At 44.6% G+C, this 17,823-nt stretch overlaps 1 protein-coding gene across 1 annotated transcript in view; it reads left to right on the forward strand.

The window, feature by feature from the left end:
* The window catches only part of rsrc1 (arginine/serine-rich coiled-coil 1), a 185,393-nt gene that overhangs the window by 68,403 nt on the left and 99,167 nt on the right, over nt 1-17,823 (forward strand). The window contains exon 5 of the mRNA XM_029772271.1: nt 4,671-4,707. Within this exon, the coding sequence (XP_029628131.1) occupies nt 4,671-4,707 (37 nt within the window). The remainder of the gene's footprint in view (nt 1-4,670; nt 4,708-17,823) is intronic.

Here is a 17,823-nt window from a genome sequence, read left to right on the forward strand (position 1 = left end):
CACGGTTCCCGCTCAGCCCAGTCCAAACTGTTCGCTGCTCTGGCACCCCAATGGTGGAACAAGCTCCCTCACGACGCCAGGACAGCGGAGTCAATCACCACCTTCCGGAGACACCTGAAACCCCACCTCTTTAAGGAATACCTGGGATAGGATAAAGTAATCCTTCTAATCCCCCCCCCCCTTAAAAGATTTAGATGCACTATTGTAAAGTGGTTGTTCCACTGGATATCATAAGGTGAATGCACCAATTTGTAAGTCGCTCTGGATAAGAGCGTCTGCTAAATGACTTAAATGTAAATGTAAGATCAGGTGGGACCGTTCTAGCCAATGAGAGGGCAGATACGCGTGTGAACAACAGGCAATTGAGGTAGATAGAGCACTCATCTTTGTATCTGTGCCATTATATTGTCTTTGACAGCATGGGCAGTGCGACTGAGGATTTGTCCATTTTAAAGTAGTAAATGTTCTTCTTCATTGGCTGATTGCTCCCATCTCATAGAAATCCCCACCCGGTTGACTACTTTAACCTGTTGGGGTTAGGGGGCAGTATTTGCAAGGCCGGATAAAAAACGTACCCGATTTAATCTGGTTACTACTCCTGCCCAGTAACTAGAATATGCATATAATTGTTTGATTTGGATAGAAAAGTTTCTAAAACTTTTCTATCCAAAACACCCTAAAGTTTCTAAAACTGTTTGAATGGTGTCTGTGAGTATAACATAACTCATTTGGCAGGCCAAAACCTGAGAAGATTCCAAACAGGAAGCGCTCTCTCTGACCATTTCATGGCCTTCTTGATCATCTCTAACCAAAACAGGGGATCTCTGGCATGACGTGACATTTTCTAACGCTCCCATAGGCTCTCAGAAGGCGCCAGAAAGTTGAATGGTGGCTTTGCAGGCCCTGGCTGAAAAACATTAGCGCATTTTGTAAGTGGTCGATCTGAGAACAATGAGACTGGGGCGCGCGTGCCCGTGCTGACACCATGTTTACTTTCTCTCTCTTTGAACGAAAACAACCACTCCCGGTCGGAATATTATCGCTTTTTTTACGAGAAAAAATGGCATAAAATTGATTTTAAACAGCGGTTGACATGCTTCGAAGTACGGTAATGGAATATTTAGAATTGTTTTGTCACGAAACGCGTCGGGCGCGTCACCCTTATTTACCCTTCGGATAGTGTCTTGAACGCGCGAACAAAACGCCGCTATTTGGATATAACTATGGATTATTTGGGACCAAACCAACATTTGTTATTGAAGTAGAAGTCCTGGGAGTGCATTCTGACGAAGAACACCAAAGGTAATCAAACTTTTCTAATAGTAAATCGGAGTTTGGTGAGTACCACACTTTGTGGGTGTCAAAATAGCTAGCCTGTGATGGCTGGGCTATCTACTCAGAATATTGCAAAATGTGCTTTCACCGAAAAGCTATTTTAAAATCGGACATAGCGAGTGCATAGAGGAGTTCTGTATCTATAATTCTTAAAATAATTGTTATGTTTTTTGTGAACGTTTATCGTGAGTAATTTAGTAAATTCACCGGAAGTGTTCGGTGGGAATGCTAGTCACATGCTAGTCACATGCTAATGTAAAAAGCTGTTTTTTGATATAAATATGAACTTGATTGAACAAAACATGCATGTATTGTATAACATAATGTCCTAGGATTGTCATCTGATGAAGATCATCAAAGGTTAGTGCTGCATTTAGCTGTGGTTTGGGTTTATGTGACATTATATGCTAGCTTGAAAAATGGGTGTCTGATTATTTCTGGCTGGGTACTCTGCTGACATAATCTAATGTTTTGCTTTCGTTGTAAAGCCTTTTTGAAATCGGACAGTGTGGTTAGATTAACGAGAGTCTTGTCTTTAAAATGGTGTAAAATAGTCATATGTTTGAGAAATTGAAGTAATAACATTTCTAAGGTATTTGAATATCGCGCCACGGGATTACACTGGCTGTTGAGTAGGTGGGACGCGGAGGTTAACTTCTAGCGTCCCACCTGCGGGACACAGCCAGTGAAATATCAGGGCGGAAAATTCAAAAACAACAAAATGTCATAATTCAACTTTCTCAAACATACGACTATTTTACACCATTTTAAAGATACACTTCTCGTTAATCTAACCACATTGTCCGATTTCAAAAAGGCTTTACAGCGAAAGCAAAACATTAGATTATGTTAGGAGAGTACATAAACAAAAATAATCACACAGCCATTTTCCAAGCAAGGACATGTGTCAATAAAACCCAAAACGCAGCGAAATGAAGCACTAACCTTTGACGGTCTTCATCAGATGACACTCCTAGGACATCATGTTACACAATACATGTATGTTTTGTTCGATAAAGTTCATATTTATATCCAAAAACAGCATTTTACATTGGCGCGTGATATTCAGAAAATGTATTCCCACCAAAACGTCCAGTGAATGTGCACATCAATTTACAAAAATACTCATCATAAACGTTGACAAAATACATAACAATTATTTTAAGAATTATAGATAGACTACTCCTTTATGTGACCGCTGTGTCAGATTTTAAAATAGCTTTACGGAGAAAGCACATTTTTCAATATTCTGAGTACATAGCTCAGCCATCACGGCGACCCGCCAAATTCGGGGCAACCTAAACTCAGAATTAGTATTACAAATATTGTATTACCTTTGCTGATCTTCATCAGAATGCACTCCCAGGACTGCTACTTCCACAAGAAATTTTGTTTTTGTTCTAAATAATCCATATTTATGTCCAAATACCTCCATTTTGTTCGTGCGTACAGATCACTTATCCAAAGGCATAACGCGCGAGCGCGGAACGAGAGACGAAAAGTCAAAATGTTCCATTACCGTACTTAGAAGCATGTCAAACGCTGTTTAAAATCAATCTTTATGGTATTTTTAACGTAAAATTGCGATAATATTCCAACCCGGACAATAGCATATTCATTCAAGGAGAAAAAGAAGGAGGGGCGCGCTCGCGGGACCGAGCATATCCAATCCCTTTGTTGCCTGGCAGACCACTCAGTAACTGAGCTCCTATTATCTGCCCAGTGACAGGAAAATGCTCAAACATTTTACATTTACATTTAAGTAATTTAGCAGACGCTCTTATCCAGAGCGACTTACAAATTGGTGCATTCACCTTATGATATCCAGTGGAACAACCACTTTACAATAGTGCATCTAAATCTTTTAGGGGGGGGGGTTAGAAGGATTACTTTATCCTATCCTAGGTATTCCTTAAAGAGGTGGGGTTTCAGGTGTCTCCGGAAACCACTTTCTGAAGGCTTTAGACAGCCAATGGAAGCCTTAGGAAGTGCAACGTCACCCCACAGACACTGGAGCTTCGATAGAGAATCAAAAGAAGAACTCCAATTCCCAGACTTTTCACTTCCTGCTTGGATTTTCTCAGGTTTTTGCCTGCCATATGAGTTCTGTTATACTCACAGACACCATTCAAACAGTTTTAGAAACTTCAGAGTGTTTTCTATCCAAATCTACTAATAATATGCATTTTCTAGTTTCTGGGCCAGAGTAGTAACCTATTTAAATTGGGTACGTTTTTCATCCGGCCTTGAAAATACTGCCCCTAACCCAGACAGGTTAAAAGCCCTGAATTGCAATGTCCATGCTAAACGGGTTATATCCATGATGAGTCCTCTATCTATCTCTATGACAACGGGCACAACTCCGATATAAAGTTGTTTTTGGGTATGTTGCCGAAATGCCACTTATATCAGTGCATTCGTAATAACCTATCCATTACGAAACTTATTTTAGATCAAATAAGCCTCAGAAAATTAGCGATTACTTTTTTCAATGCCCAAATTCGACACTGTCATTGACCTCCATACAAAAATTCTGTGCTTCGTGGACAGATTTTGGGCAGAGTAAAACCTCTTGCTTCGTCTCTTCCCCTCTGACTGGATGTAGGGTATTTGCTAACTTGTACTTGCCTTTCTTGTTCACTTGCAGTTGTCTTTTCTTACTAGCACGGGTTTTGCTGATAGCCACTTTATTGAGGAAAGTTGACTTGTTATGGCTATGATATGTGGTTGTCTTACATAGCTACCTTAAGTCGAATGCACTGACTGTAAGTCGCTCTGGATAAGAGCGTTTGCTAAATGGCCAGAATGTAGCCTGTAAATGTTCAAACAGATGGGATCAGGGGAAAGGGACAATTTCATGGAAAGTTACCTGGAACCAGCTGAGTATCATGTCTTGTACAGCAATTACTATACCTTCAGAATACACGTGCGCACACACACAGAGTACTATCTTTATCCTAATGGTATCACATTTTGGTTGCCCAGAGCGATTGTTTGTTCCCTGTGTGTGTGTGTTCCCTAACACTCTGTATTGAAATGATAGCAGTCTCTGACAGAGGAAGACAGGCCTCCTTTGAAATGCTTCTCCCTTTAAAACACCAAATGAACAACACCCCTTGATAAACAGCAATTATGAACGTTACACCGGGGATGGAAAGAGGGGTGGGGGTTAGGAGTGGGGTGTGTGCGCGTGTGTGTCTCTCTCGCTCTGTGTGTGTGTGTCTGTGCACGTGCGTGTGCATGCCTGTTGTAGCTTTTGTGTGATCCTTTTTATATTTAAAGAGTCGTAGCCCACACTTTATTTAACGAGGAGGAAATGTGTTCTTGTGTTGCAGGGACAGCACCTGCATCAAAGCAGCATTAGAACATCTGGTAAGTTCTAATTCCTGCTCCCTCACTATCCCCCTCACTGTTCACAGCCATCTTTGATATCTGCATCCCAAATGAACATGCATCAGAATGGGCTTTGAATACCTCGAGCTGAGAGAGAGAGAGAGAGAGAGAGAGAGAGAGAGAGAGAGAGAGAGAGAGAGAGAGAGAGAGAGAGAGAGAGAGAGAGAGAGAGAGAGAGAGAGAGAGAGAGAGAGAGAGGAGAGAGAGAGAGAGAGAGAGAGAGAGAGAGAGAGAGAGAGAGAGAGAGGAGAGAGAGAGAGAGAGAGAGAGAGAGAGAGAGAGAGAGAGAGAGAGAGAGAGAGAGAGAGAGAGAGAGAGAGAGAGAGAGAGAGAGAGAGAGATGTAGTCAGGAAGGGGGGGTCACTCCCCCAGGACCTCTGGTTGTCCGTCCCCCCCCTCTCTGTTGTTATTTCTGTCCCCCTTGGTCTTTTTGTTATGTTTTAAATTACTCTTTGATGTGGGGATGAAATGTGTGCGGGAGGGAGAGAGACTGAAATTCTTTTGCCCTCTTGACGTTGGTGATGACTTGATGAGGCACATTTAACTCGGTCTTCCCTCTCATACACACAAGCACACATACGCATGCCCACACACACACTCAATGAACCTTTTACACATTTCATCAGTTATCTCATTGTATGTCTCTGAGTTTTAAATATTTTGGCAGTACTTCCTTGGTACCTCTTCTTTTCTCTCTTCCCCTTGCTCGCTCTACTTTCTCTCCTTTCTCTCATCTCTCTCTCTCTCTCTCTCTCTCTCTCTCTCTCTCTCTCTCTCTGTCATATGAAGTCTATACACGGGGCCGCTCTGGTGCGTCAGTCGGGCCCCCTGAAAAAGACCCCTGGGACGGTTCTGAAAATTTTATGACCAACATCTCTGGGATTCTTCTGTTCTCTCTCTAATACCGAGGTTAGAGTGCCATGCAACAAAGTGAAAAGGTTTTCCTCCTCTTTTTTGGGTGGGAATGAACATCAGATTCCAGGTGCCTTTTTTTCCCATTTTCCTGATGATGGTGGGATGAATAATAGAAATAGGTGAAAAGGGGGTGATGGCACTCTGGATGTAAAGCCAGCCAGAGTCAACTCCCTTAGCCTAGAGTAGCCGTGCTCCCTGCATACTAAACCATCGCCCCGCATTTAAGGCACCATCCTACGCAAATTACCCACAATATGAAACGTAAATGTTTTTTTTCTCAACGACCCCCAGCACCGCGAAAGCAGATGACCCCAAAGTTAGATTTTCTAATTTACAGATGCTATGGGGAAGCAAACAATCTTTAGCGGCATTGCTAATCAAATTCAAGTGCCCCCAAATTCAGCCATGCAATTTTACATATTCCCTAATTCTTTGTGTTTTTAAATGTTTTTTTTTTTAATGGTTTTGTGAGAGTACAGTGAAGAGGAGACAGGAAAGGTAGAATAATTAGGAGTCAGAAGGGAAGTGGGTCGGATTCGAACCCATTCCGACTGGTAGCCTAGGCTGGAGCACACAGGCCACATCCCTAATTCTGTTGGTTGGTTCGTGGTGCGTGTCTGGGTGTGTACAGTTTGTGTATGGTTTGTGTACTTATTGTGGTGTTGTGTCAGACACTCAACCCTTACCTCTGTCCTTATGGTGCTCCCAATCAGATGAGGACACTAGCTCACTTGAGAGAGAAGAAAGGAGGGAGAGATCCATTGAGAGAGGGAGTGGGATGGAAGGAAGGAAAGAGAGGGAGGGAGAGGGAGTGAGAGACAGGAAGGGAGGGAGAGAGAGAGGGAGAGAGACAGTGAGGGAGAGATGGATGAAGAAAAGAGGAAGCGAGAGAGATGGATAGACAGTGAGGGAGAGATGGATGAAGAAAAGAGGAAGCGAGAGAGATGGATAGACAGTGAGGGAGAGATGGAGAAAGATAACAGTTGGCAACACCATGATACCATGTAACAGAGTACAGACTGGAGAGGGTGGTGGACTAAAAACTCCAAGAAGATTTTATTGACTTCATCGGTAATGCCCTCTGTTTTCCTTCACCTGCCTCTACCCCCTACCTTCTGCAGTGAGAAGTTATGAGTCCCGCTCCTCTGACTGAACGGGAATAGCAGCAGAGAGGAGGACGAGCAGGTGGGTGGGGGGGAGGCGCAGGCAGGGAGGAGGTCATTGATTTACTACTCTATAAAAGGACTGTGTGAATTATTCAAAAGAAGATTACATGCATAAACAGCAGGAATCAATATGGTCGTGCCCCAAATGGCACGCTGTTCACTTTATAGTGCACTGCTTTTGACCAGGGATTCCCTATGAGCCCTAGTCAAAAGCAGTGTTAAGCAGGGCACTATAAAGGGAATAGGGTCAATTGGGGATGCAGCCTCTGTGTAGGCACTTTTGCATTTAGGTAAACAGGAGGTAGCTAGCTATATATTCCTAATGTAAAGACCAGGCTGTCTCTGGTTGGCTTGGCTGGACTGAACTCCGCTATATGGCTGATGGATTGGACTGCATAGACTTCACAGATCTCGCTGTTTTCAAGAGGCAACGCTATGTCACACACACACATACAAACACATGCATACACTCATGCATGCATGCGCGCACACACACATACACACACACACACGCACGATAAACACCAACTGTATCTTATCTTTTTTTCGAGACCATCAGAGTGGTTGCCCATATGACGGCATTACTTTGAAGAGCTCTAACGGCTTATTAACCACAATGGGACCACAGTAGGATCACAATAGGAGCACAGTGGGACGGCAGGCCTCTGGTAATCAGACCTGTAGAGTCCAGCCCCAGATGCTGGAGGATAATCTGTCTTTAGAGGTGGGGGGGGGGATCTCAGCAGTCGGTCAGTCAGACTCCCTCTTGACCCTGACCCAGAGGTCAGAGGCCATGGTGCGCTGGACCTAACCCCCAAGAGGGCAGGGATGGAGACAGCCACAGCCTGGCTGTGTGTGTTTTCTCCAAAGTATTGTGTGTGTGTGTGTGTGTGTGTTTGTGTTTGTGTGTGTGTGTGTGTGTGTGTGTGTGTGTGTGTGTGTGTGTGTGTGTGATCAAATTCCAGCAATGCTACAGTGTTAGTGTTTTTAGTTGACCTTTTAATGCCAGAGCCTGATTTTTAAGGCACTAATCATCACACACACGTGTGCTCTGCTTGTATGTGCAACTGTATTTCAGTTCCATTTCCTGCTGGATATTTAAAATATATGCGAATATTGAATGTGTGTGTAGCTTATTTATGGTGGGTGTTTATGCACATGGGTAGATTGTGCTCCAGTCGTCAGGAAAGCCGGGGTATGTGGAAGTATCTGATTACGATTCGGGACAGAGGACAGTAAATAAAATCCTGTCCCGGGGTTTGGTGTTATAGCACCCTTTGGCACCCCCTGTAAATGTACACCCATAAACAACAATTTATCATCCCCTCAAGATGTATCACTGTTAAGAGAAGAGCAGATAGTCAAGTCCAAAATTATTGGCACCCTCCATAAAGATGACCAAGAAGACTGTATAAAATAAATCACACAAATACTTAGCTATATTGTATGCAAAAAAAATGGGAACATTATATTATTTTATACTAATACAATTGCTGAGAGAAAGAGATTTTGTTTAACAAATGATAAAACAAATTCTCTGAAAGATATGGGTCAGATGATAGCAGATACCCATAGACTTCCAGTCACTGCAAGCAGAGATAAAAAATGCTATTCACGAGTTCATCTGACTCTGGGGAATTAGATAAAGGGCCTCTTTGCCCTTTAAACTCATGTTTCCTCAGCGCTTTGTTGTCTTCTGGGCTCTATGTGGAGGTTCAACTCTGATCAGGCCCTACGAGAGGCTTTAGATGATGCACCAAGTACACCAAACTAACCACCAGGATCACAGTCTTCTTCCAAACACTGCCAGAAACACATCCAGGTCTAGCTGGGGCAAGAGGACCACTATAGGAACCCGTATCTTGAACGTGTGTAATCCTTGTTCCCTTTCTTTAGAGCAGGGATGGGCAACTCCAGTCCTCTGGGGCCTGATTGGTGTCACTCTTTTACCCCAGCTAACACACCTGACTCCAATAATTAACTAATCATGATCTTCAGTTTAGAATGCAATTAGTTTAATCAGCTGTGTCTGCTAGGGATGGGGAAAAGTGTGAGACCACTCCGGCTCCCGAGGACTCGAGTTGTCCATCCCTGCTTTAGAGTGAATCAGAAGAGACTCTCCGTGATGATAGAAGAGACGAATGTACGTCCGTTTTAACCCCAACAGTGATCAGTTTTTTTGAATGTGCCAAGTGACAGGAAGTTGTATGCAGAGTGGTAATAAGTGGCGACGCATGCATGCATTCACGTTTTCCCTCTGTTATAAGGACTTTTCCCCCTTTGGTCTAAGGACTTTTGCCCTCTGGTCTAAGGACTTTTGCCCTCTGGTCTAAGGACTTTCGCCCTCTGGTCTAAGGACTTTCGCCCTCTGGTCTAAGGACTTTCGCCCTCTGGTCTAATGAAATCCCAATGGCCCAGGGCAATGAAGGGGACATATTTTCGATCTTCTGTTGTTTTTTGGCCTATAACCGCTCACTAGTATGGCATCTATCCAAGTTCAGAATTAAAGCTGCAATATGTAATTTTATGGACAACCCAACCCGATTCACATAGAAATCCGAGTTATAAATCTGTCATTCTCATGGAAAGCAAGTCTAAAAAGTGTTAGATCTGTTCTATGTGCGCTATGTCTATACTTCCCGTTCTTAAGTTTTATTTTTGCATCTTTTACTTGTGGTTTTGTACACCAGCTTCAAACAGATGAAAATACAATATTTTTGGTTATTGAAAAGATATTTCACAGCGGTTTAGATGGTACAATGATTCTCTACACTATACTTGCTTATCTTGTAACATTTTGTTTGTCTTTTTCATTCAAAGTACCCACTGTTTTTGTTTATCAATACACACCACTCGGCCCAAATCAGAATTCATTTCCAGTTTTGAATAGTATTAAGTTAAGACAAATATATTTGTTCAAATTACTGTGCGCCTTGATTCCTTTGCGATGAAGAGATGCTCAGTGTTTGACAGAGCCGTGCTTTGTTACGCCACCAGTCGCAGCCGGTGCAATAATTAGGTTCGCAATTAGCGCTGTGGTATGGGGTTTGTCTTATTTGTTTGGTTTAGTTTGTGGTGGTGTTATTTTGTCTGAATGAATGTGATCAGTAGGAATGAGGAGAGAAGAGTGCCAGTGTTAATTGCTCCCAGTGCTCTGCCTTAGTTTCTGTTTTTACACACGTGGGTGTGGGTGTACACGTGTTCGCAAGCGCACACACACACACACACACACACACACACACACACACACACACACACACACACACACACACACACACACACACACACACACACACACACACACACACACACACACACACACACACACACAGAGGCTTGAGTCCCAGGTGACACACACAGCGTGGCTCTGTGTACTAGTCCTGGGAGAGAGCTGACTGGTGCTAATCAGCCCAGATGCACAGCTGCTTAAAGAGGAGAAGTGGATAAAAGAGTAAGATCAATCGATACATAAAACATCAGATTCATCAGGATTACTGCCTCAATCAGCACTTAGTTAGCTCAGTTTATTCACAGGCTGGGGAGGGGGCATTAAGGATTTGGGGTAGATTTGGGTAAATGTTTGTGTTTATATGTTTGAGTGGGGTGTAGGATCAAATAATGTATGGTTTTAGGTAGAGTCCATAGTTAGTGTACAGTAGAACTGTGTTGTGCTGTGGACTTCATTCTAGGCTTGAGGAATCCCTCTTCTTGGGATGTTGTGTCATGGTCCTCTGGAGGTTTTTTCTAGTTCCTGTTTTTTTACCATGGACATCTTGGGATGTTGTGTCATGGTCCTCTGGAGGTTTTTTCTAGTTCCTGTTTTTTTACCATGGACATCTTGGGATGTTGTGTCATGGTCCTCTGGAGGTTTTTTCTAGTTCCTGTTTTTTTACCATGGACATCTTGGGATGTTGTGTCATGGTCCTCTGGAGGTTTTTTCTATTTCCTGTTTTTTTACCATGGACGTCTTGGGATGTTGTGTCATGGTCCTCTGGAGGTTTTTTCTAGTTCCTGTTTTTTTACCATGGACATCTTGGGATGTTGTGTCATGGTGCTCTGGAGGTTTTTTCTAGTTCCTGTTTTTTTACCATGGACGTCTTGGGATGTTGTGTCATGGTCCTCTGGAGGTTTTTTCTAGTTCCTGTTTTTTTACCATGGACATCTTGGGGTGTTGTGTCATGGTCCTCTGGAGGTTTTTTCTAGTTCCTGTTTTTTTTACCATGGACGTCTTGGGATGTTGTGTCATGGTCCTCTGGAGGTTTTTTCTAGTTCCTGTTTTTTTACCATGGACGTCTTGGGATGTTGTGTCATGGTCCTCTGGAGGTTTTTTCTAGTTCCTGTTTTTTACCATGGACATCTTTGGGGTGTTGTGTCATGGTCCTCTGGAGGTTTTTTCTAGTTTCTGTTTTTTTTATCATGGACATCTTGGGGTGTTGTGTCATGGTCCTCTGGAGGTTTTTGTCATCTGATGGCCCCAGCGCACTCGCACCCTAGTTTCATAACACACCACCCGTTGTTACTGTTGCCAAGCCCATCAAGGCGCTGATTGGTGAACCACTGATCCATTCACAGCTCTTTGTCTGTTGGTTTTTAACATAGTGCCTTCGGAAAGTATTCAGACCCCTCGACTTTTTCCACATTTTGTAGGTTACAGCCTTATTCTAAAATACATTTAATTGTTTGTTTATTCTCATCAATCCATACACAATACCCTATAATGACAAAGCAAAAACAGGTTTTTAGAAATGTTGAAATATCACATTTACATAAGTTTAAAAATATATGTATTTCACCTTTATTTAACTAGGTAGGCTAGTTGAGAACAAGTTCTCATTTACAACTGCGACCTGGCCAAGATAAAGCAAAGCAGTGCGACAATAAACAACAACACAGAGTTACACATGGAATAAACAAACATACAGTCAATAACACAATATAAAAATCTATATACAATGTGTGCAAATGGAGTAAGGATGTAAGACAATAAATAGGCCATAGTAGCGAAGTAATTACAATTGAGCAAATTAACACTGGAGTGATAGATGTGCAGATGATGGTGTGCAAGTAGAAGTACTGGTGTGCAAAAGAGCAACAAAAAAAGTAAATAAAACTATATGGGATGAGGTAGGTAGTTGGATGAGCTATTTACAGATGGGCTGTGTACAGCTGCAGCGATCAGTAAGCTGCTCAGATAGCTGATGCTTAAAGTTAGTGAGGGAGATATAAGTCTCCAACTTCAGCGATTTTTGCAATTCGTTCCAGTCATTGGCAGCAGAGAACTGGAAGGAAAGGCACCCAAAGGAGGTGTTGGCTTTGGGGATGACCAGTGAGATATACCTGCTGGAATGCGTGCTACAGTTGGGTGTTGTTATGGTGGAGATAAGGTGGAGCTTTACCTAGCAAAGACTTATAGATGACCTGGAGCCAGTTGGTCTGGCGACGAATATGTAGCGATGGCCAGCCGACGAGAGCATACAGGTCGCAGTGGTGGGTGGTATATGGGGCTTTGGTGACAAAACGGATGGCACTGATAGACTGCATCCAGTTTGCTGAGTATAATGTTGGAGGCTATTTTGTAAATGACATCGCCGAAGTCGAGGATCGGTAGGATAGTCAGTTTTACGAGGGTATGTTTGGCAGTGTGAGTGAAGGAGGCTTTGTTGCGAAATAGGAAGCCAATGCTAGATTTAATTTTGGTTTGGAGATGCTTAATATGAGTCTGGAAGGAGAGTTTACAGTCTAGCCAAACACCAAGGTATTTGTAGTTGTCCACATATTCTAAGTCAGAACCATCCAGAGTAGTGATGCTGGTGGGTGCGAGCAGCAATCGGTTGAAGAGCATGCATTTAGTTTTACTAGTGTTTTAGAGCAGTTAGAGGCCACGGAAGGAGTGTTGTATGGCATTGAAGCTCGTTTGGAGGTTTGTTAACACAGTGTCCAAAGAAGGGCCAGATGTATACAGAATGGTGTCGTCAGCGTAGAGGTGGATCAAGGAATCACCCGCAGCAAGAGCGACATCTGTATATTGATATATACAGAGAAAAGAGTCGGCCCGAGAATTGAACCCTGTGGTACCCACATAGAGACGGCCAGAAGTCCGGACAACAGGCCCTCCGATTTGACACACTGAACTCTATCTTAGAAGTAGTTGGTGAAGCAGGCGAGGCAGTCATTTGAGAAACCAAGGCTGTTGAGTCTCCCGATAAGAATATGGTGATTGACAGAGTCGAAAGCCTTGGCCAGTTCGTTGAAGACTGCTGCACAGTACTGTCTTTTATCGATGGTGGTTATGATATCGTTTAGTACCTTGAACGTGGCTGAGATGCACCCGTGACCAGCTCAGAAACTGGATTGCACAGCGGAGAAGGTACGGTGGGATTCGAAATGGTCAGTGATCGGTTTGTTAACTTGGCTTTCGAAGAATTTAGAAAGGCAGGGCAGTATGGATATAGGTCTGTAACAGTTTGGGTCTAGAGTGTAACCCCCTTTGAAGAGGGTGATGACCGCGGCAGCTTTCCAATCTTTAGGAATTTAAGATGATACGAAAGAGAGGTTGAACAGACTAGTAATAGCGTTTGCTACAATGACGGCGAATAATTTTAGAAAGAGAGGGTCCAGATTGTCTAGCCCAGCTGATTTGTACGGGTCCAGGTTTTGCAGCTGTTTCAGAACATCTGCTATCTGGATTTTGTTGAAGGAGAAGCTGGGGAGGCTTGGGCAAGTAGCTGCGGGGGGTGCGGAGCTGTTGGCCGGGGTTGGGGTAGCCAGGAGGAAAGCATGGCCAGCCGTTGAGAAATGCTTATTGAAATTCTCGATTATCGTGGATTTATCGGTGGTGACAGTGTTTCCTAGCCTCAGTTCAGTGGGCAGCTGGTAGGAGGTGCTCTTATTCTCCATGGACTTTTTAGTGTCCCAAAACCTTTTGGAGTTAGAGCTACAGGATGCAAATTTCTGTTTGAGAAAGCTAGCCTTTGCTTTCGTAACTGACTGTGTGTATTGGTTCCTGACTTCCCTGAAAAGTTGCATATCGCGGGGACTATTCGATGCTAGTGCAGTACGCCACAGGATGTTTTTGTGCTGGTCGAGGGCAGTCAGGTCTGGAGTGAACTAAGGGCTGTATCGGTTCCAAATTTTTTGATAGAGGCATGCTTATTTAAGATGGTGAGGAAATTACTTTTAAAGAACAACCAGGCATCCTCTGCTGACGGGATGAGGTCAATATCCGTCCAGGATACCCGGGCCAGGTCGATTAGAAAGGCCTGCTCGCAGAAGTGTTTAGGGAGCGTTTGACAGTGATGAGGGGTGGTCGTTTGACCGCGGACCCATAACTGATGCAGGCAATGAGGCAGTGATCGCTGAGACCCTGATTGAAAACAGCAAAGGCGTATTTGGAGGCCAAGTTGGTCAGGATAATATCCATGAGGGTGCCCATGTTTACGGATTTAGGGTTGTACCTGGTGGGTTCCTTGATAATTTGTGTGAGATTGAGGGCATCTAGCTTAGATTGTAGACGGCCGGGGTGTTAAGCATATTCCAGTTTAGGTCACCTAACAGAACGAACTCTGAAGATAGATTGGGGCAATCAATTCACATATGGTGTCCAGTTCACAGCTGGTGAGCTGAGGGCGGCAAAAGTGAGAGACTTATTTCTGGAGAGATTTTTTTTTTTTATTAGAAGCTCGAACTGTTTGGGCATAGACCTGGAAAGTATGACAGAACTTTGCAGGCTATCTCAATCAAATGTATTTATAAAGCCCTTCTTACATCAGCTGATGTCACAAAGTGCTGTACAGAAACTCAGCCTAAAACCCCAAACAGCAAGCAATGCAGGTGTAGAAGCACGTTGTCTAGGAAAAACTCCCTAGAAAGGCAAGAACCTAGGAAGAAACCTAGAGAGGAACCAGGCTATGAGGAGTGGCCAGTCCTCTTCTGGCTGTGCCAGTCGGAGATTATAACAGAACATGGCCAAGATGTTCAAATGTTCATAGATGACCAGCAGGGTCAAATAATAATAATCACAGTGGATGTCGAGGGTGCAACAGGTCAGCACCTCAGGAGTAAATGTCAGTTGGCTTTTCATAGCCGATCATTGAGAGTATCTCTACTCTCTAGAGAGTTGAAAACAGCTGGTCTGGGACAGGTAGCACGTCCGGTGAACAGGTCTGGGTTCCATAGGCAGAACAGTTGAAACTGGAGCAGCAGCACAGCCAGGTGGACTGGGGACAGCAAAGAGTCATCAGGCCAGGTAGTCCTGAGGCATGGTCCTAGTGCTCAGGTCCTCCAAAAGAGAGACTAAGAAAGAAAGAGAGAGAATTAGAGAGAGCATACTTAAATTCACACAGGACACCGGATAAGACCAGAGAAATACTCCAGATGTAACAGACTGACCCTAGCTCCCGACACATAAACTACTGCAAGATAAAGACTGGAGGCTGAGACAGGAGGGGTTGGGAGACACTGTGGCCCCATCCAACGATACCCCCGGACAGGGCCAAACAGGCAGGATATAACCCCACTCACTTTGCCAAAGCACAGCCCCCACACCACTAGAGGGATACCTTCAACCACCAACTTACCATCCTGAGACAAGGCCGAGTATATCCCACAAAGATCTCCGCCACGGCACAACCCTATCTCTGCAGTAGATTGCAACTCCTCCCCCTTTGGCAGTTCTATCTTGATGGAAAATGTTGTACTTGGGGATGGAAATCTCTGAATTTTTGGTGGCCTTCCTAAGCCAAGATTCAGACACGGCAAGGACATCAGGGTTGGCGGAGTGTGCTAAAGCAGTGAGTAAAACAAACTTAGGGAGGAGGCTTCTGATGTTAACATGCATGGAACCATGACTTTTACGGTTACAGAAGTCAACAAATGAGAGCACCTGGGGACACATAGGGCCTGGGTTAGCCTCTACATCACCCGAAGAACAGAGGAGGAGTAGGTTGAGGGTACGGCTGAAGGCTATAAGAACTGGTCATCTAGTGCGTTGGGGACAGAGAATAAAAGGAGCAGATTTCTGGCCGTGGTAGGCTAGATTTAGGGCATAATGTACAGACAGCTGATAGGTGGTAGGGTGTGGGTACAGTGGAGGTAAACCTAGGTATTGAGTGACAATAAGAGAGGTAGCATCTCTGGAGGCACTAGTTATGCTAGGTGAGGTCACCGCATGTGTTGGAGGTGGGACAGAAGAGGTATCTGAGGCATGTTGAGTGGGACTAGGGGCTCGACAGTAAAATAAAACAATGATAACTACCCTAAACAACCGTATACAAGGCATATTGACAGAGAGAGACATAAAGCGAGGCATAAAGCAATCAAAGGTGTTGATTGGGAGAGCTAGTTAAGACAACGGGTAAGACAACAACAGCTAATCAGCTAAGACAACAACAACAGGTAAAATGGCGATGAATGGGCAGAGAGGGTCAATTAACTACATACAGTGCCTGAGTTTGAGGCTGGGGCTGACAGATAAACAAAATGGAGTACCGTGATTAATGAACAGTCCAGCAGGCATCAGCTATGTAGCCAAGTGATCATAGGGTCCAGTGAACAGCAATAGATGAAACATGGAAGCTGTTAGGTAGTCGTTACTATGCTAGCAAGCGGGAGACACGGCGTTCATGAAGCTAGCAGGCCGGGACTAGCAGAAGCATCTTCACTGTCGTCCGGCAAAGGCCGGTTGAGGGCACATCGGACGGATTTATGTCGACAGACCAGTCGTGATGGATCGGCGGGGCTCCGTGTCGACAAATGGTCCAGGCCAATTGGCTAAAGAGGTAGCTGGAATAATTTTGTTTGCTAGCCAGGAGATGCGCCTGGCTCGAGGCTAACTGGTGCTAGCTTCGGGACAAGGGCGTTAGCCACTATAGCCACTCGGTAGCAGCTAGCTAGCTGCGATGATCCGATGCAAAGGTCCAGAGCTTACTGCAGGAATCCGGTAATGTAGTGGCTTCTAGTCGTGTTAGTGAAGAGTCCGGGAGGCATCAGTTGTGTAGCCGAGTGATCATATGCTCCACTGAGCAGGCCAGCAGATGGGCCTGGCTCAAGGCTAGCTTCGGGGCTGGGCCACTCGGTAGCAGCTAGCTAGCTGCGATGATCTGGAGTAAATGGCCCAGAGCCTACGGCAGGAATCCGTATTCAGACCCTTTTCTCAGTACAGTATCAATCCGTGTTCAGTATTCAGACCCTTTACTCAGTACAGTGTTGAAGCACCTTTGGCAGCGATTACAGCCTCTCGTCTACTTTGTATGACTATGCAAGCTTGGCACACCTGTATTTGTGGAGTTTCTCCCTTTCTTCCTCTCAAGCTCTGTCAGGTTTGATAGGGAGTGTCGCTGCACAGCTATTTTCAGGTCTCTCCAGAGATGTTCAAGTCAGGGCTCTGCCTGGGCCACTTAAGGACATTGAGACTTGTCCCGAAGCCACTCCTGTCTTGGCTGTGTGCTTCGGGTAGTTGTCCTGTTGGAAGATGAGTCTTTGCCCCAGTCTGAGGTCCTGAGCACTCTGGAGCAGGTTTTCATCAAGGATATCTTTGCTCCGTTCATCTTTGCCTCGATCCTGACTCGTCTCCGAGTCACTGCCGCTGAAAAACATCCCCACAGCATGATGCTGCCACCACCGTGCTTCACCATAGGGATGGTGGCACGTTTCCTCCAGACGTGACGCTTGGTATTCAGGCCAAAGAGTTTAATCTTGGTTTCATCAGACCAGAGAATCTTGTTTCTCATGGTCTGAGAGTCTTTAGGTACCTTTTGGCAAACTCCAAGCGGGCTGTCGTGTGCCTTTTATTGAGGAGTGACTTCTATCTGGCCACTCTACCATAAAGTCCTGATTGGTGGAGTGCTGCAGAGATGTTTGTCCTCCTGGAAGGTTCTCCCATCTCCTCAGAGGAACTCTAGAGCTCTGTCAGAGTGACCATCGGGTTCTTGGTCACCTCCCTGACCAAGGCCCTTCACCCCCGATTGCTCAGTTTGGCTGGGCGGCCAGCTCTAAGAAGAATCTTGCTGGTTCCAAA

This window comes from Salmo trutta, chromosome 13, assembly GCF_901001165.1.
Source record: "Salmo trutta chromosome 13, fSalTru1.1, whole genome shotgun sequence".
Taxonomy (NCBI): Eukaryota; Metazoa; Chordata; class Actinopteri; order Salmoniformes; family Salmonidae; genus Salmo; species Salmo trutta.